Genomic DNA, 21,162 nt, shown 5'->3' on the forward strand with positions numbered 1-21,162 from the left:
TCCTATTCTTGGGATGAGAACATTTGTTAATTCAAGTAATCTCAGCAGACTCCCTATCTTCAGAAATAGACCCTACTGCTAAACTCACCCAGTAGGGGCAGGAACCTACATCGGATACAGTTAACTATGCTGGCTACACCTAGCCCTGACCTTTGGAAGTGGGCAAGAGGCCTCTTCTGACGTGATTTCACTGTGGGCTTTCTCTTACCCAGTGCATAATTACTATGTTCTCATTGCAACTGTTGTGAAGAAAATGCCAGTTTGTATCCAGAACAACCAAAGCATTATCCACGGTCAAGGTGTATAGAAGAAAGGAGTGGGGAAGGGGAAGTGCAAAGACCTCCTCCAGCATCACACATTCAAAGAGCACTGCCACAGAAAGTGGAAGTGCTGTCACTAGTCTACACTATGAAATTAGGTCGATTTTTTAGAAGTCCATTTTTAGAAATCGATTTTATACAGTCGATTTTGTATGTCCACACTAAGCGCTAGCATTGATTTACGGAGCAGTGCACTGTGGGTAGCTATCTCACAGTTCCCGCAGTCTCCGCCACCCATTGGAATTCTGGGTTAAGCTCCCAATGCCTGATGGGGCAAAAACATCGTCACGGGTGGTTTTGGGTACATGTTGTCAGTCGCCCTTCTCTCCGTGAAAGCAATGGCAGACAATCGTTTCGCACCTTTTTTCCATGCAGACGCCATACCACGGCAAGCATGGAGCCCGCTCAGCTCAGCTCACCATCACCACTTCTGATGTGTCCTGGGTGTCAGCAGACGGTGCAGTACAACTGCTAACCGTCATCATCCACCACTTCCGCTGCAACTCTGCTCTCCTGCTCTTGTAAATGAGCTCAGTCTTAATAGCAAATTTCTCCATGTTGTCGTCATCCACTGCTTCTGCTGCAACTCTGCTCTCCTGCTGCCATGAATCCACCTCGCAGGTCCTCTTGTCGTTCTGTGTAAGTATCTATTCTTGTGGCATCCGTCGGCATCCACCGCTTCCGCTGCAACTCTGCTCTAATGCAGATGCCATACCATGGCAAGCATAGAGCCCGCTCAGCTCACCACTGCTGTTGTGAGCATTGTAAACACGTCACGCATTATCCTGGAGTGTATGCAGAACCGGGCTAAGAGACACCAGCACGAGGACGATTTTGATGAGGACATGGACATGTTCCTGAAAGCAGGGGCTGTGGCAATTGGGACATCATGGTGGCAGTGGAGCTGGTTGATACAGTGGAACGCCATTCTGGGCCCGGCAAACAAGCACAGACTGGTGGGACGGCATAGTGTTGCAGGTATGGAATGATTCACAGTGACTGCGAAACTTTCGCATGCGTAAGGCCACTTTCCTGGATCTCTGAGTTGCTTTCCCCTGCCCTGAAGCACAGGAATCCAAGATGAGAGCTGCCCTGACAGTTGAGAAGCGAGTGGCGATAGCCCTGTGGAAGCTTGCTACGCCTGAGAGCTACCAGTCAGTCGGGAATCAATTTGGAGTGGGCAAATCTACTGTGGGGGCTGCTGTGATCCAAGTAGCCAATGCAATCATTGATGTTCTGTTATCAAGGATAGTGACTCTGGGAAATGTGCACGTCATAGTGGATGGCTTTGCTGCAATGAGATTCCCTAACTGTGGTGGGGCGATAGACGGAATGCATATCCCTATCTTGGCACCGGACCACCTTGCCAACCAGTATGTAAACTGCAAGGGGTACTTCTCAATGGTGCTGCAATTGCTGGTGGGACATTTCACGGACATCAGTGTGGGATGGCTGGGAAAGGTGCGTGACGCTCACATCTTTAGGAACTCCAGGCTGTTCGAGCAGCTGCAAGAAGGGATTTACTTCCCAGAACAGAAAATTACCATTGGGGATGTTGAAATGCCAATAGTTATCCTTGGGGACCCAGCCTACCCCTTGCTCCCATGGCTCATGAAGCTGTGCACAGACAGCCTGGACAGTAGTAAGGAGCAGTTGAACTACAGGCTGAGCAAGTACTGAATGGTGGTAGAATGTGCCTTTGGATGTTTAAAAGCTCGCTGGCACTGTTTGCTGACTAGATCAGACCTTAGCACAACCAACATTCCCATTATTATTGCTGCTTGTTGTGTGCTCCATAATATCTGTGAGAGTAAGGGGGAGACGTTTATGGCGGGGTGAGAATTTGAGGCAAATGGCCTGGGGTCTGATTTTGAGCAGCCAGACACCAGAGCGATTAGAAGAGCACAGCAAGGCGTGCTGCGCATCAGAGGGGCTTTGAAAACCAGTTTCATGACTGGCCAGGCTTCGGTGTGACAGTTATGTGTATTTCAACTTGATGCAAACCCGCCCCCTTTGTTAATTTTAATTCTCTGTAAGCCAAACACCGTCCCCCCTTCGAAATAAAGTAATTATTGTTTTGAAACCATGCATTCTTTCTTTATTTCTAAAAAAAGGGAGAAAACTGACAAGGTAGCCGGAGTGGGGTGGGGGAGGAGGGAAGGGCAAGGGCTGATTTGTAGTGTGGCTACAATAAGCAAACTGTTTAAATGACAGCCTTCTGTTGCTTGGGCCATCCTCTGGAGTGGAGTGGCTGGGTGCCCGGAGCCTATCCCCCCCGCATTCTTGGGCATCTGGGTGAGGAGGATATAGAACTTGGGGAGGAGGTCAGGCGGTCGTACAGTGGATACAGCGGGGGGGGGGTCTGTGCTCTTGTTGGCTTTTCTGCAGCTGCACTAGACACTTCATCATGTCCGTTTGCTCCCCCATTAGCCTTAGCATCACCTCCTGCTTCCACTCTTTGTGCTCCTGCCTCTGCTCTTTGTGCTCACTTAATGCTTTCCTGGCCTCTGCTACTGAATGCCTCCATGCATTAAGCTGTGCCCTATCAGTGCGGGAGGACTGCATAAGCTCGGAAAACATGTCATCGCAAGTGCGGTTTTTTTCACCTTCTAATCTGCGATAACCTCAGAGACGGAGACGGGGGAGCATAGAAACATTTGCACCTCGGGGGAGATAAAAAAAGGAGAGTAAAATTTAAGGTGATACATTTCTGAGAACAAAAGGGAGACTCTTTTTCACAGAGAATCAAGCAATTCACAGCAGACAGCACATGTGCTTTAGGTGCAAGGTTGCATTTTGCCTTTTATATTGAGCGCCTGCTGGTATGGTGACACATCACACATGGCTGGGCAACAGAATTTGGTTTCCATGCAGCCATGGTAAGGCAAAGGGTACGTGGGGTTGGCTTCTTACGCATAATATGTGGGAATGGTTTCAAACTGCAGCACCCTCCTTTCCCATAGCAAGCAATGGGTTGGGTTTCACATTTAAAAGGAGGGGCTGCGGTTTCAGGTGGATGTGCAGCACACACCTTCCCCCACCCCACCACATGGCTGTTCTCTGGGCTGATCCCTTTTAGCCAAGCGCAAACAGCCCAGCATGAACGGGGTCCTTTTACTGTTCCCTTAAAAAATTCCCCTATTCAACCAGATGACCATGAATGATATCACTCTCCTGAGGCTAACACAGAGAGATATAGACTGAAAGTTGCTTGAATGTGACCAAAACCCAGGACCATTTGCTGCCATGCTTTGTGCTGCAATGATTCCAGAATACTTTCAGAGTACCTCCAGGAGAGCTTCATGGAGATGTCCCTGGAGGATTCCTGCTCCATCCCCAGACATGTGAACAGACTTTTCCAGTAGCTGTATTGGCCGCGAATGCATCCCAATTCTTCAGGCCAAATCAAACATTAAACACTATTGTTTTTAAACCCTGTACTGTAGTTACAAATGTGCACTCATCAGAGGTGCCTTCTCCAGTTTCAGGGTTGGGGATCCCGCCTTTGGAGGGTATTGGCTCCAGGGTGATGAAAAGGTCCTGGCTGCCGGAGAGAACGGATTCACTGCTTGCCTGCTGCACATTCTCCTCCTCCTCTTCCTCACCCACAAAATCCTCCTCCCTGTTGCGAGAGACTCCCCCCTTGCAGGTGTCCACGGACAGTGGTGGGGTAGTGGTAGGGTCCCCTCCTAGAGTGGCCTTGAAGCTGATCACAGAAGCGGCATGTATGGGGCTTGACCCAAAGGGACCGTTTGCCTCCTTTGTCTTTTGGTAGGCTTGCCTCAGCTCCTTAACTTTCATGTGGCACTGCTGTGTGTCCCTGGTGTAGCCTCTCTCCAACATGCCCTGTGAGATTTTGGCAAATATATTTGCATTTCTTCTTTTTGATTGGAGTTCTGCCTGCACAGATGCTTCTCTCCATACAACAATCGGATCCAGTGTCTCCCTTTCGGTCCATGCTGGAGCTCGTTTGCGATTCTGGGTCTGCATGGTCACCTGTTCTCCTGAGTTCGCCATGCTGACCAAACAGGAAATGAAATTCAAAAGTTCCCGGGGCTTTTCCTGTGTACCTGGCTCCTGCACTGGAGTTCAAAGTGCTGTCCAGAGAGGTCAGAATGGAGCATGTACCGTTATGGAGCATATACCAGAATGGAGGCCAATACTGTTGATTTGCATCCGCACTTCCCCAAATTCGACCCACCAAGGTCAATTTTAGTGCTACTCCCCTTGCCAGGGAGGAGTACAGAAGTCAATTTTAAGAGTCGTTTAATTTGACGGAACGGGGTTGCTTGTGTGGACGCATTCATTTTAAAATTGACCTAATGCAGCTAAATTCGACCTAACCCCTTAGTGTAGACCAGGACTTAGTCTTCGTCTCATGGGTAATACGGTCTTCTAATGGGACCATGCTGTTTCTTGGACAGCTTGAAATGAGGTTAAATGAAAACTCTCCTTTGCCCATCAACACTAATCACTAGCCCCAAAACCTACAATTTTGCATGGGGCCTTAGCCTATCTTCCATGATAAGCTAAGGTTCCCCATCTTTAAAAAGAGCTTGGCTTGTTCAGCCTAACAAAGTGAAGACTGAGAGGGGATGTGATTGCTCTCTGTGAATACATCTGGGGGATAAATGTAAGGGAGGGAGAATAGCTATTTAAACTAAAGGAAAATGCTGGCGCAAGAACATACAGGTATAAACTGGCCATGAATAAATTTAGGCTGGAAATTAGAAGAAGGTTTCTAAGCATCAGAGGATCTGGAACAGAGGATCTGGGGAGGGGAAGAGGCAAATAATCTAGCTAGTTTTAAGACCTAGCTTAATATGTTTATGAACAGGATTGCATCACAGGGTTCCCTGTGATATCAGGGGACTGGACTTGACCCACAAGGTCTCTGCCAAGCCTATGTCTTATGTGACCTCTCAGTGATTTTAATGGGTTCCATGCAGCTAAAATCCCAATTAACTCTGTGAAAGTATGTGGGTGGATGTCCTGTATTGTATCTTCTAAGTGACTAAAGAGATACAGAATCATAATTCTTAGCAGATTTTTTAACAGTAACTTGGATTCTGCATGCCTAGGGTCTGCCCCATGGGTTTTCAGGGCCCTGATGATCTAATCCTCATTAACAGCCTGATCCAGACCCACTGAATTCAGGGACATAGTAACCTGAAGTTACCTCTCTCTTATGGTTATAACTCAGAATTGTATATAGCTAGAGGCAGAATTATGGATCTGATATAATGACTAATGAATATCAAAGTCAATAAGTCTTTCCATTGACTTGAATTGTTCTTGGGTTGGGACCTGTGTTTCCAAAACCTTAGAAGATAAGGACATGCCTCCCTCCTGTCCTTCGTGTGAAATGTGTCTCATACAATTGAAACAGCATAGAGGCAACTGATCACTGTGGTGGTTGTATAGTTACTTAGAAATGACTATCAGGGCTGTTAAATGGTATTTCCAGGCAGTGGTTCATGATATTGTAGCAAACTTTATGGCTTTGCTTACACAATAGTCTTTTGCATTTGTACAGCACCTTTCAACATAGCACAACCAAGAGCAAGGTGCTCTGCTCTGTCATCTGTATTCCTCATTTACCAATGCTCTACTCTAAGGTGTAGATTAAGGTGTCATGCCAAATTGCTGAGCCAACATTTGCAAGCATTTATTTATGTATCGTGTAGCCATTTTGAATGTCATTAATCTCTAATTAACTCCATTAAGACTGTAAACTCTTGGGAGCAGAGAACATCTTTTTGTTCTGTGTTTGTAAAGCATCTAGCAGAAGGGAGGTGTGGTCCACAATTGGGGCTCTTAAGAGTTGCGATATGAATAAATTTATGCATCATGAATGATGAACACATTTATGCATCTTTGGCTGTGTGTTCACCCATTTTGTCTGCTGTGGGCTTATGTTATCTTAGACACAATAGGCCCAATTCGCCACTGTGTTACTCTAGTTTTACATCAATCATTCCATCTGATCTCAATGGAATTACACTGGCAAAAAAACTGGAGTAATGCAGTGGTAAACCAAGCCCAGAGAGTTTGCTACACTGGGCCATTGTTACCTGCTATTCTAAGTAGTTACAGTGGCATGATCAACTAATTTTCAGAATCAGCCACATACAGAGAGAGTCCTTGAAACTTGTTTGTAATCAGCTGTGGATTTTTAGTTCAGTATGGTGTGATTGCTGATGTTATTGGTGTGGAAAGGTCCTGATTAGGGTCATTGGAAATCTGTGGAAATTCCTCCAGATTTTGCAGAATTTCCTCCTCCTCCTTCCCCTCTTCCAAAAAACCCCAACAAACAAACAGATGACCCCTGGAATTTAATTAACAACTTTGGAAAATCTGGATTTTTTTTTTACAGTATATTCCTTCCAAATAAAACACTAATACATTGATAAACTGTTCAATACATTTATATTTATCTTTGGTGACTAGCTTCAAATAACGAATGGCCAAGGTCTTCAGAAGTGGCTAGTGATTTGGGGTGTCTCAAATTTTGGGTGTCAAACTTGATCCCTCTAGGTGCACAGCATTTTCTGAATATTATGCCTCTAAGATTTTCACCAAAAACTGAGGCCCCCAAAATCACTAGCTAATTTTGAAAATCCTACCCTTAGACTTAACATCAGTGAGCTTTACCTTTTCTGGGGAAAATAGTCTTCCATCACTTCCCTGAGATCTGTCCTTTCCCCCTAGAGATCATTTCCTCCCACCCCCCACAAAAGCTTCCAATCCAACCCCAGAGATATTCCAGTTGCTTTAGAATATCTTCTGTGTTCACCTCCCTTTTAGCCCTGACTCTTCTCATATATATTCCTATGCTGAGGACCAAAAGGAGAAAAAATGACAAAAAAAGAACTTTTACTCATATGTAGCTTGAAAATTGTTTTCCATCTCTTGCCCCCTCAAATGAATCCTATCACAGCAAGTGATGTGATTAGCAGGGAGAACCTACTGAAATGATTGTCTGTCAGTGGTAAAAGAGTGTTAACATCTGAATTATTATTTGGCTTCAGAGTTGAAATGAATGAAGCAGTTCACACCTCTCAAAGCGATTTCATTTTGTCTCCCTGTTGCACTAGAAAGACCTACATTGATTTGCACTTGAGAGTTTTCTTTGCAAGTAGAGGGGCTAGAAATAGGGTGAGCAGATGTCCCATTTTTATAGGGACAGTCCCGTTTTTGGGGACTTTTTCTTACCTCCCACCCCCTGTTCCATTTTTTCACAGTTGCTATCTGGTCACCCTAGCTAGAAATTTACTTCTTTCATTTAAAAATCAAAGCTTCAACTCTGCTATAAACACTAATCCGTGGAAAGAGACATTATGTGTGCTGCAGTTGAGAATTTCCACTGAATGTATTTCCTGTGGCACTTTTCTTGGTGCACTGTGACATGGTATGCCTCCCACACTGGAGAGATGAAATATAATGCCATTAGTTGACACTAGTCCTGAAAAGCACAGAGAGAGAGAGAGAGATTTATTGTGCCGCTGTAAGAAAGAGTGTGTGCGCTTTTTAAATATGTCAAAGGATAGTATTTCTGCTGTGGATACAGAGGGACCTAGAATAGCAAGAATGAATTTAGACTTTTTCAGTTGATTTGTCACAGTTCTGGGAATTTGTCTCATGACAAATGTTATGGGAAACTTAAAGAAACATCTTAGTATTACAAGAAATAACATGCTGCTTTTTCTGCTCACTTTGCACATGACTGCTGTTGCAATACACAGGAGTCTGCTCCTCAGCTGGAGTAAGTCACTGTAACTCCATCGAAGTCTCATGAAATCTAGGGTTGGTAAGCCCTTCACCATCCACAGTCATCACTCATGAGTCGCTTGAATTGCTCTGCACTACAAACATTTGGCTGGCTGGCCCTGGTATTAGCTCGTTTCATCTAGCCAGGCTTAAGCTATTCAGCACCACTCGCTGGGAGGACAAATCTGGAGGTGGACTATCCCTTCCATTCCCCCTCAGGCTCACATGTAGGGAAAACTCACTGGAATGAAAATCCTTTGACTCTATTTATAGGCAGCACTACGTATATTTCAAGGCCGTCCCACACTTCCCATTATGAAATATTCTTTTCAGAGGCTTATAACTTCATCAAATGTTAACCGTTCAATGTGAGATTTTCTATGCCAGGTGTCTGCCTCAGGCTGCTTGGTTGTTGTTTTTTTTGTTTTTGTTTTGTTTTTGTGTGGGGGCAGGATGGAATTTCCGCAGAAATGGTTCAGCCATTTCTGAGACCAAAGCTAAGGGAAAATACATTTTTTCCCATATTAAAAAAATTTCTTATAAACCACTTCCATGAACAGCTCTAGCTGCTCCATGCCTTGGAGCAGGGAGTTGAAATTTGGCAGGGAATACAAAAATCCCAGCTCTGCTGCTGACCCATGTGGGGGTCCAGATTCCACATGATATGGATTTTTTTTTCAATTTTAAAGCTTTAGAGAAAACAGAAGAAATCACATCCAAAAATCTCCATTAGAAGAAAGTTAAAGTGTGTGAAGTCAAGTGCTCAAAAGTTAGAAATTCCAGAATTAATGTCACATAGAATGTGATAGGTCCTGTGCAAAAAATAGTATGTGATCATGTCCTTTCAGACTGTGTGATTAAAGCCTATGCACAAGGGTACCTGAATGGCACAAGGGTACCTGAATGGCACAGGAAACCTTAATTCTGGCATTTCACAACTCTCGAAGGCTGGCTTTTGCAACTTGTTTTTTTAACATAATTTATGTAATCTTTATATTGATAGGGTTAATATAGGGATTGCTTTGGCACAATGGTGGAAGTAGGTTGAAACAGATCTGGGAGCTCTCTGTATTGGTCCAAGAGAAGGAGGATCCATGGAAGAGCTGGCAGAGTAGACTTCTCCTGCTGCTTTAGCAGAAGAGGGGAAATTGCACCCCATTCCAATTGCCCTTACTTTAGTCTCTGCTTTGCTCATATGTGTGAAATTTTACAGGTTTAGATCCATTTTGCTAATCACAGTAATCCACAATGGATTTTCCACTCACTTTTGCAAATGAGCAAGGTTGTCTGGTAATTAATCTGTTGTAATGACTGTTGAGTTCCCTGATTACTTGTGGCACAAATGATCCTCACAGAAATCACTGTATGCATTTTAAACATTGGTAAGTCAACTATTGACTGTTGGATAATGCAAACATGCCATTTGGCAGGCTTAATTTACTTTGAGAGCCTTGTCTACTTGAATATATAGTTAAAATCCTTTTAAAAATTCAGTGCTTCCAACTTTTGCAATTTGATTAAGAGTCTGATGATATTTGCTGGTTTTTCTTAGAGCCTCAGCTCCTGGAGTTGTGTGATTACATGAAAATCACAGCATTCATCTTTTAAATATGTATGTTTCTATCTTTTGTGGAGGAAAGCCTGAAAACGTGAATGAGGCCTCAGAAATCAAAAGGCAAATAAAACTAACCCAAATTTATTATTTAAAAAAATAATCTCATGATTTTTAAGTCAATATGCTATTTTGGGGAGTGGGCCCGACTCATGATTTTTGATTACTGGGGGTTGGCAATGCTGAAAGTTCTAAGAATCTTTAAGGCTGATAGAAGAGTCTACCAAGATTGCAAAAGTGTTTCCATTTGCTTCTCTCATCCACCTGCTAGCACTCCTATGGGTACCCGCATGGCCCCACAGTATGCCAACATTTTTATGGCTGACTTAGAACAACACTTCCTCAGCTCTCGTCTCCTACTGCTCCTACTCTACTTGCTCTACACTGATGACGACTTCATCATCTGGACCCATGGAAAAGAAGCCCTTGAGGAATTCCACCATGATTTCAACAATTTCCATCCCACAATCAACCTCAGCCTGGACCAGTCCACACAAGAGATCCACTTCCTGGACACTACCGTGCTAATAAGCGATGGTCACACAAACACTACCCTATACCGGCAACATACTGACCACTGAATTACCTACATGCCTCCAACTTTCATCCAGACCACCCCACACGATCCATTGTCTACAGCCAAGCTCTACGATACAACCGCATTTGCTCCAACCCCTCAGACAGAGACAAACACCTACAAGATCTCTATCAAGCATTTTTACAACTACAATACCCACCTGCTGAAGTGAAGAAACAGATTGACGGAGCCAGAAGAGTACCCAGAAGTTACCAACAGGCCCAACAAAGAAAACAACAGAACGCCACTACCCATTACCTTCAGCCCCCAACTAAAACCTCTCCAGCGCATCATCAACGATCTACAACCAATCCTGAAGGACGACTCTCACAGATCTTAGGAGACAGGCCAGTCCTTGCTTACAGACAGCCCCCCAACCTGAAGCAAATACTCACCAGCAACCGTACACCACACAACAAAATCACTAACCCAGGAACCTATCCTTGCAACAAAGTCCGTTGCCAACTATGTCCACATATCTATTCAGGGGACACCATCATAGGGCATAATCACATCAGTCACACTATCAGAGGCTCGTTCACCTGCACATCTATCAATGTGATATGTGCCATCATGTGCCAGCAATGCCCCTCTGCCATGTACATTGGCCAAACTGGACAGTCTCTACGTAAAAGAATAAATGGACAGAAATCAGACGTCAAGAATTATAACATTCAAAAACCAGTCGGAGAACACTTCAATCTCCTGGTCACTAGATTGCAGACCTAAAAGTGGTAATATTACAACAAAAAAAACCATCAGAAACAGACTCCAAGGAGAGACTGCTGAATTGGAATTAATTTGCAAACTGGACACCATTAAATTAGGCTTGAATAAAGACTGGGATTGGATGTCATTACACAAAGTAAAACTATTTCCCCATGTTTATTTCCCCCCCTACTGTTCCCCACCCATTCTTGTCAACTGCTGGAAATGGCCCACCTTGATTATTACTGCAAAAGGTTGTTTTTTCTCTCCTGCTGGTAATAGCTCACCTTACCTGATCACTCTCGTTATAGTGTGGTAACACCCATTGTTTCATGTTCTCTGTGTATATAAATCTCCCCACTGTATTTTCCACTGCATGCATCCGATGAAGTGAGCTGTAGCTCACGAAAGCTTATGCTCAAATAAATTTGTTAGTCTCTAAGGTGCCACAAGTACTCCTTCTCTTTTTGCAGATACAGACTAACACGGCTGCTACTCTGAAACTCTTCAGACTTTTAAGTTTTGAGGCAGGGACTGCTATTTTCTGTATATTTGTACAGTACTTCTCACAATGGATCCTGGACTTGGCTGGCTTGGAGGTCCTATCACAATACAAATGTTAAGGGCTTTGATTTAAGCAAGTTTTCCCTACAGTTCAGTCTGAAAAAGAATGGGCTGACCTCTCCACCTCCAGATTTGTTCTCCCTAAGTCTGTGTGTCTGACGAATATTCTGGGGGGCAAAGGGGAAGAGAGAGTGAGAGCACACTAACATCAGTCCTCAGTGTCAACCAACCAGGTTTATGTGATGCAGACCAGGTCAAGCAAGTCATGAATGGCAAAGAGGCTTACTGACTTTAGATCTTATGTTGATCAGCATGAGATTGAGATCCTGGGGTGGTGGGTGTTTTGGGACCATCAGAGGTAGCTGGTGATGGGCTGGCATTTCCTGTTGGCTAGTAAGTGTATCCTATTTGTTTCTTATTGTGACTAAATTGACCATGCATCCTGGTTTTTCCTGGGACAGACCCACTCTTTCACATGGTGTCCCAGGAATTTTTTCTAGGACACCTTAAATATCCCAGGTTTATAACTACAGAACATTTGTTCTAGGCATTTTGCTATATGAGTGGAATTTGTTCTGTGTTTACCAGGAACAAATAGTCCAGTGGAACGAGTGTCCAGTGTAAAAATGTGTTTGGACTGAAGCAATAAGTCAAATGAGTATAGACGCTATCAAAGCTGTTTGGTTGCTCATAGTGACTACTAATGGTACTTGTTCAGTATTTCATAATAAACTGGGAGTAGTGACACTAGTACACAGCTGGGTTTTTTTTTTAATGTACTTTTATATGATTTTTTTCACAGCCCTAAAAAATACCTCCACAAAAGCCTCAAGACTGCTCAACTCCCCAAGGGACTTTGTGGTGGTTAGTTGTATGTGAGGTGCACCAGATGCCTGTCACAGGGTTGGTTCAGGGTCCTGTGCCTGAAAGGGTAAACCCTCTCCCTCCCTCAGGGAAGTTTAGGTAAAAAGGAACAGGACCCATGAAAGAACTGATAAAATGGAGAGGTTCTTTGTTAGGACAGCCTTGCAAAACCTGGGTAATGGGTGTTTCTGGTCTTCTTTGGGATTGGCCTTGGTACACCTGGGAAAGAGAGCAGACTTATAAAGGAGGAAGCCCTCAGAGAGGAACAGACAGGCAGGCTGGGAAATGGGAGACCCGAGTGGCAGCACGCTGAGGCTCCTGGTTCAGTAGAAAGCCTGCAAAGCCTGAAGGGGGCAGGAGGAGAACTTGAAGCCCCAAAAAGAGCCAGGAAGGAACTGAGACACTCTCTCTGTGGGCAGCCTAAAATAGGTCCCTGGAAGGGACTAAGAGATGGGAACAGGACTTTGGTGGGGAGTTACTCAGAATGGGAAATAATTGAGCAAGTATTGAGTGAGGGGTTTATGTTGTGGGAAGCCCAAGAAAGAAGTCCTGTAGACAGTTGGAGTACAGTGGTTGATGTATATATTTTGGATGTGGGACTGAGGTCCCCTGAAGGAGCTGCAATGGTGTGCAACCTGGCTGTAGGGCCAAGTCTTCAGAAGAAGGGTACCCCTGAACATTTAGAAGTGGCACTAGAGAGGCAGAAACTCGGCTTACTCACACCTGGGGGCTAGGGGGCGCTCTAACTGGTGGATGGCCCCATGACCTGTAGCTCACGAAAGCTTATGCTCAAATAAATTTGTTAGTCTCTAAGGTGCCACAAGTACTCCTTCTCTTTTTGCGTTTCCACCATACCTGTCCTGTTGCTATGCTCTGGGAAGGGACAAAACTGGTAAAGCTCCACTCTAGGGTAATGGGAAGTGGGGTTGCAAATAGGGAGTCCTTTTCCCTGTCTTTTAAAGGCATGTTATAATGTTTGGAGGCAGGGAGGTTCAGCCTATGTCTTGGAGCTTGTCTTCACGGCAGATTTAACTTGGGCTCAACCACGGGTTTGACCTTAACATGATCCATGTTCACACATCTGCACACCTCTGTCCATGCTACGTGGAAAGGTAGCTACCGCTCTCTGAGCTATAGCTGATAGGGCAGACCCGGAGATCGCTGTTAAGGTATATTGCTATACCAAGGTACTTGTGAAGATGTGCGGTCACACCAGTCGAGACCTGATGGTCCTCCAATCACTTTCCATAGCTCTCTGACTGGAAGTGGACTTTAAGTGGTTCTTAGAGAGTTGGGGGGCTGACTGGGCTCTACCCTCACCACCACAGGCCTATAGGGAAAAGAAGAAGAATATGGGAGAGGAAGGGACATTCCCAGAGTTTTGCATCAATAACCTGGAATTTCCCAGGTACTAGTGTCTGGAAAATAAGGGGTACCATTGGTCCCTTGGCAGTCATGCATGGATGTGGGATTGGGGTGAGAACAGCAGTCAGTGTGTGGGTTTCCCCAGTAGGCAGAATGTTACAAATCAAACACCTTTGATCCAACTCAGAGAGGGAACATAGGGACAGGAGCCAAGGGCCACTGAAAACGGGAAAGCAGAGGCACAGATCAGTGTTGTTGTGGCCAGGATCCCAGCTGAAATTGGAGAAACTGAGGCATGACTTAGTGTCGCTGTGGCTCAGATCCCAGCTGAAAGTGGGAAAGCTGAGGAAGATAAGGAGTACTGCCCATGTATTCTTTAATTTCATACCCTGGGTAGTGCCCTCCATAGGAGTATTTTGCAATTTGCAGTCAGCTGCTGCCTCAGTCCTGGCCAGACCCAATTTATTGTTAATGGCAAAGTCTGAGATAGTCGTCGTTGTTGTTGTGTGGGGCAATCCTTGAATCTCTGCAATAGGGTTTCCGTGAAAGGAAGAGAGTCAGATCTGAAAACTGATTTCAGTGCTTTGGTGAGGGGCATTGCATCTAGCATGAAAAAGAATCATTGTCTCCACAAAAGGCCGCAGCTGTCAATCCCAGTTATTGGGGTGAGTGGGATCTATCCCTAGGGCACATAACAGCATACCAGCTTGGGTCCTGTCAGGAAACCATTTCCTCCCACAGTTCCTAGAGTGAGCAGCTAAGCTCTCCCACAATACCCTGTGAATGTGAGCAGTGGCACAGTGCAGTATGGTGCTAGAAATCTTGGGATATGTTGCCTGTATTGCTTGTCGTAGCTGGGTACAACACCAGCGTGGACATGAGGTGTGAGATGTGGTCATGCTAGCATTGGTTAGGCTACCACGGGTTAGCTTACCCTGTGATTGCCTCACCTGTGCTTAGCATGCAATGAAGACACAGCCTTGATGTGTGCTGGTTCCTTGCAGCGGGGTTGGGGAGGCAACTGCTTTGTTCCTTCCTTTGGATGCAGGAGGAGTAGCAGAGAAAGTTAAGTCAGGGTTTCAAAGTTCCTAGACCCACAAAGTGCAGTGCCTGAGCTGGTGGCTGGGGCGGGATCCTGCTTCCTGCTGAGGGGAGACTTGTTTCTCTGTACGTTGGGTGCATCTCATGGGTGGAGCTGTAGTAGTTTGTGATGGCTCTGCCTATACCTTTGTGCAATTCCTTTGTCCAGTTTAACATCTCTGCAGGGCCCAGTATGGGATGGCGGGGGATGTACTTTCTGTAGTGCTGCTGTATTAATTTAGGCTTTGTGTCTGCGGGAGGTAATCATTTGGGGAGCAGTGTTTGGAAACTATTTCTTTTTTCGTTTGGGTTTAGCCTCCTAATCTAAACTGGTTTTTCCTGATGGCTGACCTTTCCTGGAGCTGAGGCAACAGCTGCCCAACATGGATGAGTCCCAAGAAGGACACAACACTGGCTGTTGTTCAGCCCAGCCAGATTTGAATGCAAGGTACTTAGTTCACACCTTCCTGTATTACTAAGTCTAGGAGTCGTTGGGAAAGTTTGCACAATATTAAAAGTTGGGCTTTGGATTAGGGTTTTGTTTGGAAATACTGCTTAAAAAGCCTGTCAAAATATAGCAGAACAGAGAGATTACACAGAGCTGGCTTTTTGATAGTGCCAACACAGGACTACTTTAAACCATAAAAACTATAGGCTCAACTTGTGTAAATCGGCCTATCTCCATTGAAATCACTAGAGGTAGGGCAGTTTATACCAACTGAAGATCCGGCCTTTGACTTCAGAACATGGCTGTTGCAGTATCCTTAGGGGTTTGAAAACATCACAGAGCACTGGCTGTTTCTGTCCTGTTGATGTTAATGAAAATTGTGTGGTTAAATGCTTGTGCACCAAAGTGAATATTATTTTACCTTTCAGTGGGGGTGTATTTTGATTTAGATTAATGGAGATTTCATGCCTAACACTCAGCCTTATTTTAGCATTCAGGGACCTATGCATATACCTCTAAAAACTGGTTCTCCTGATGCCAGTGGCAAAAATCTCTTTGAGTTCAGTTGACCTTTGGTCCAAGTCCTCAGTTGACATAAACAGTCACAGCTCCTCCGGTTTCAATAAAACTATGGTGATTTATACCAACTGAAGATCTGGTCATATAGCTTTAGGCTGCTGCTGCTGGGGTGTATTTTATAATAGCAGTTGCACATTTGTGCATGCTAAGTATTTTTAAGATTGCAGAAAATGTCCAATAGGAGCCCTTGGTTTCATAACTTTCCAAAACATTCATATTTGGGGTTGAAATTTACCATAATTGGTCTCTGCCTGAAAGTGATTTTTCTTAGTTTGAGCAAAATCCTTTGAGCTATTTTATTTTTAGTTAAACAAATGTGAGAAAAATGCTTTTTCCTTCCAAAAAACAAAACAAAACAACCCGAAACACAATCTCACCACCCCTTTTTTTTACCCTGTATTGCTGCAAACCAGCTGTAGTTTGACATTTGAAGTATAGCATGTACATGGCACCCTGAGGATTAGTCACTCTGCTTGACTTGAAATGCAAAATTGAGCCTTTGAAATCTGCAGCCTGCGCATGTGCAATAGAACTGTCCTGTTCCATCAATAAGTGCACACCTTAGGAACTGAGCACTGTGCATGCTTTCCATTTACTGTGGTAGAGTCAAAGGCTGGCCGGGCACTTTCATCCACTCTCCTCCCACCCCGCAGTCTGTTCACGGTAGAGATGAAGAGACAGGAACAGGCATGTGACGGTCTGGCTGTTTCCTGTTCAGCAGGATTGTCCTGGTGTTTGGAATGGACGTGGCCATGTGATATGTTTTAAATGAATGAAGTGTCTCAATGTTAAAATGTAAGGCAGTGATTAGAAAACAGTTCTACCGAGCTGGGAATGGTGCATATAAAGTGGAAGTACATGTATAGCTAGTAAGATGCTCAATTCCAAAAGCTGATCACAAGATACCGAGGTGCTCTGATACCATGGTGATCAGTGACCTTACGGAAAACTAGATGGTGTGACAAAGTTCCTCCTCTGCCTTGGTGGGTCCTGCGCTTATTGGTGGATTTTCTCGCCTCAGAGGTTCACGGCAGCACTCAGTTTGGCCACTTTTGTGGCTCAAATCTGCCGTTCACTCAGTTAGCCTCATCACAGGCCAGCATAGGGAAAGGAAGAAGAACAATCCCCGCAGTCTCGGCTGATCCACCTAGTGGATCAGGGAACGGGCCAGAGACATTCCCCGTTGGTGAAACCCAGAGTCCAGTTCAACTCCTCTGGTATCAAGTAGGGAGTTGTGGGGGGTGGGGGGGGAATGGAGGGAACCCGGGCCCGCCCTCTACTCCAGGTTCCAGCCCAGGCCCCTGTGGATTGGAGAGCTGTCTACAGTGGCTCCTGTAACAGCTGTGTGACAGCTACAACTCCCAGGGCTACTTCCCCATGGCCTCCTCCCAACACCTTCTTTATTCTCACCACAGGACTTCCTCCCGATAATGCTTGTACTTTTCAGTCTTCCAATAGTACACCTCACTCTCAACTTCTTGCTCCCAGCTCCTCGCACACATACCACAAATTGAAGTGAGCTCCTTTTTAAACCCAGGTGCCCTGATTAGCCTGCTTTAATTGATTCTAACAGCTTCTTGATTGGCTGCAGGTGTTCTAATCAGCCTGTCTGCCTTAATTGTTTCTAGAAAGTTCCTGATTGTTCTGGAACCTTCCCTGTTACCTTACCCAGGGAAAAGGGACCTACTTAACCTGGGGCTAATATATCTGCCTTCTATTACTCTCCTGTAGCCATCTGGCCTGACCCTGTCACAATATGTATAATCAAGGAGATAAGCCAATGATACAGAGTGCGTCCAACAATAAGAACAGCTAATGCCAATAAAGTTCTTCAACTCCTAAAAAAACAAACAAACAAACAAACAAAAAAAAAAACAACCTTCCCTGTTACCTTACCCAGGGAAAAGGGACCTATTAACCTGGGGCTAATATATGGGATGTGTGCGAACAAAGACCGCGAAAAAGGCGGCCTGGGTCATCATTGAAAAGTACTACACCCGGCTAGGAATGACTTCCACACGAACAAACGGGTGTGTGAAGAGGGTGCCATCATCTCTAGCAAGAAACTTCGCAACAAGATAGCTGGGTATGTCACCCATCTGATGAAGCGTATTCAGAGGGAGCTTGTCAGAGGTATCTCCATCAAACTGCAGGAAGAGGAGAGAGAGAGGAGGGATAACTATGTCCCTGAAGTCTTTGCCCTTGACCAGGAGATCATTAAAGTTGACCCAGATACGAGGGAAATGCTGAAGCTGCTGGACTTTGGCAGTCTGTCCAACCTGCAGGTCACGCAGCCCACTGTGGGAATGAACTTCAAAACACCAAGAGGAGCTATCTGAATCCATTGCTATGCTGTCACTTTTTCAATAAACGTGGGAAACCAAAAAAAAAAAATCAATCTCCCATAGCCATCTGGCCCGACCCTGTCACATAGGGTACGGAGATGAATCACTATATTGCCAGCTCTGTAGCACTCCTATTGTCCCTCTCTCAAGTGCATTTTCAGAATGGTTTTTGTGGATTGTACTGATCAAAGGTCTGCTGGCTACTGCTCAGCTCCTCAGCGTCCCCAGTCTCTGTTGAACAGCCTGACAGTGTACTGCCATGATGCGAGGGTAGCTCAAAGGCTTGTTGAAGGGGAATCTATATACTCAATGAACATGGTCACAGTGAATTTCAAAAATAGCTTTCAACAAATATTTTCTGATAGATGTTTCACATGGCTTTCCTGTATCAGTGACTGTGCAGTATGCTTGCACCATGGTTGACTGACTGACAGACCATTTCAGTAGGACATTACAAACCATTGAGCAGCACTGAAGAATCCATGCCACAAGTGTAGCACAAGGCATGGTCTTTCCCTGTTCCGCAGTGGTATACAAGATGGTACAGTAAATATGCAGCAAGTTTAGAAAAAGCATATACACCATCTAGAGAGAATTTAATGGGTGCTAGTCACTGAAATGACATAACTGATCAATTTTCTTCCTTTCGTTTACCTCCGTAATTTGAAAAGAGTATCTTTATTTTAATGACTGTTCACGATGGAGGAGATTTTTTTTTTAAGGGAAGCATAGCCATCTCAGCTCTAGGAACACTCATGTGGTTGTGATGTCCTTATCAAACAGAACAGATTGCTGTGTTAGTAAGTCACCTGCCCAGCACTCTTGGCAGCTATGGATCTGAAATCTGATATGTATTCCTGAGCCTGTCTCAGCAGTGTTAATGCAGTTTGCCACTCAGTGCTTTCTTTCCCCATCCGTATGCCTTACTGATGGAGACTGTGTTTTACATTAAGATGTAATGGGATGAATTTATTATCATATTTCCAGCATTATTAAAGTCTTCAGGACAGTGCTAATCAGCTCTAATTAATCTCAGCACCAAGGAATGTAGAGTACAGAAAGCTTATATTAGAGTTCTATAATTGGGCTAAAGGTTCTCCCCCAAGGCTAATACTAAATGAGAGAGAGCTGCCAAGCTTGGTATATGATAACAATACTGACTTAAAAGTATCATTAGGAGACTAAGGATCATTTTGTTGATCTTTTAATGCTTTGTGTTTTACATCAAGTTCTTAACTTTCAGGGTCTTTGTGCTGTTGCTTTTTAAGAATGCCTTTTATATCCTTTCAGCTCTGAATCAGCAGACCTAATCATCAGCTTCCCGCAGCATTCATCCAGGGAGTTTACTGAGTGAGGAATTCCAGGAGAGCAGCTTCCCTTGGGGCTTCCTACGGCTTTCTTAAAGCTTTCTTAAGGAGACATTAGATTCTTCCAGATAGCTGCTTTGGTTCAAATCCTCTGGCCTTTTGCATGGGTCTGTAATGTGCATAACATACAGAAATGTCATGTTTCAGTTTTACAGGATGGGCACGGAGCTGGCATGAAGGGTTTTAGTTCCCAAACTCCATACACTGTGAATCTGAGCCCTTCCAGGGCTCTCAGAGCAGGGGTTCAGAACACCTCTGTGCAGAGGGGCTATGGGAGCTAAGGGGAAGAGTCCAGCATCCTGAGTAACAATAGCTTGGGGCTAAGGATGTTAGGTACAATTTTCAAAAGAGCCTAAGTCCTATTTTCAAAAGTGACTTAGTCACATAAGAACCTAAGTCCTATTGACTTTCAATGAGTCTTCAAGCTTTTCTATACAAACACTTAGTGTGCAGCAAGTAGGGATGTAAATCTACCCCACACTAGCTTGCTGCACACTAACTGCATGGACATTGCTGCATGCACTAAAAGTTCCTTGATGCTTTTTGATCTACCCCACTTTGAAGTGGGAGGAGATTAAAGCCCACTATGGGATTTTTAATGCACAGTGGCAGGGTCCACATGGATGCTTACTGCGTGGCAGCTAGAGCAGGATAGATTTATACCCCAGCTTGCCACAAGCTAAGTGTTTGTATGGACAAGTCCTCGTGCTCCTAAGTAGTGCTGTGCAGCAAACACTTCTCTTGTCCCCCAAGAATTGTTGAGATTTTATAAAAAAAAAAAAAAAATTCTCATCCTAAATGAGTACAAAAAGTCAAAATCTTAAACTTTTTTGCAAATCAATAATTCCCAAAACATTTAAGTTCTTGTCAATTGAAATGTTTAATTTCAATAATTTCCAAGCTTTTTGTTTCAATTTCAATTTTTTAATTTTATTTTACCTTTTTAGTATAGTCTAGACAATTTCAAAACAGTCATTTCAGAGAGAAAAAACAAAACTTTTCATTTTGAAAATGCAGTAATGAGTTCTTTCAACAGTTTCAAAATCTTTATTTCACTTTTTTTTTCTCAATTTGAGGGAGTCCTCAAAACCAGTTCTTTCCTGGAAGTGGTTTTGGTTTCAATGAACCAGCATTTTCTGATGGGAAAAACACTGGAAAATTCCCAGCCAGGTCTACTCCTATGTCACTTAGATACTTTGGAAAATGTTATCCACCCCTCATTCCTCCACCCTGCTTGCATTTACCTGTGTGCACTGCTGATTTTCTTGGCGTCAGTGTGAAGAATTGGCCCATAGTGCTAAGTTAGTCATGTTGTCCATGAAATATATGTAATCCATGTGCGTGGGGGTGGAAAACAGTTGTATTTTCTAAAATGATGGCAGTCACGTAATGGACTTTGAATTTAAATGAGCAACAAACAAACGTATTCCTGCAGACGTGTTTCTGTATAGTGTGCACTTTTTATGTTTTCCATATTCATGCACTAATTAGTCTGTAAAAGCCAAACAAGCAGAAATACTAACAAGTATTGCTCTCATTGGGCCTGATTCTCCAAATGGATCC

At 44.2% G+C, this 21,162-nt stretch overlaps 1 protein-coding gene and 1 pseudogene across 4 annotated transcripts in view; both read left to right on the forward strand.

The window, feature by feature from the left end:
- The window catches only part of LOC125642570 (glypican-5-like), a 610,585-nt gene that overhangs the window by 19,503 nt on the left and 569,920 nt on the right, over positions 1 to 21,162 (forward strand). Inside the window, exon 1 of one of the 4 annotated variants that reach the window (XM_048864162.2) lies at positions 15,203 to 15,308. The exons of the other annotated variants lie outside the window; for them this stretch is intronic. Coding sequence (XP_048720119.1) covers positions 15,302 to 15,308 — 7 coding nt within the window. The 5' untranslated portion in view covers positions 15,203 to 15,301. Of the gene's footprint in view, positions 1 to 15,202; positions 15,309 to 21,162 lie in introns of those variants that run through there. 4 annotated transcript variants of the gene reach the window in all.
- LOC125642573 (small ribosomal subunit protein eS17-like) lies at positions 17,805 to 18,281 on the forward strand (annotated as a pseudogene).

Source organism: Caretta caretta, chromosome 9 (genome assembly GCF_965140235.1).
Source record: "Caretta caretta isolate rCarCar2 chromosome 9, rCarCar1.hap1, whole genome shotgun sequence".
NCBI lineage: Eukaryota > Metazoa > Chordata > Testudines > Cheloniidae > Caretta > Caretta caretta.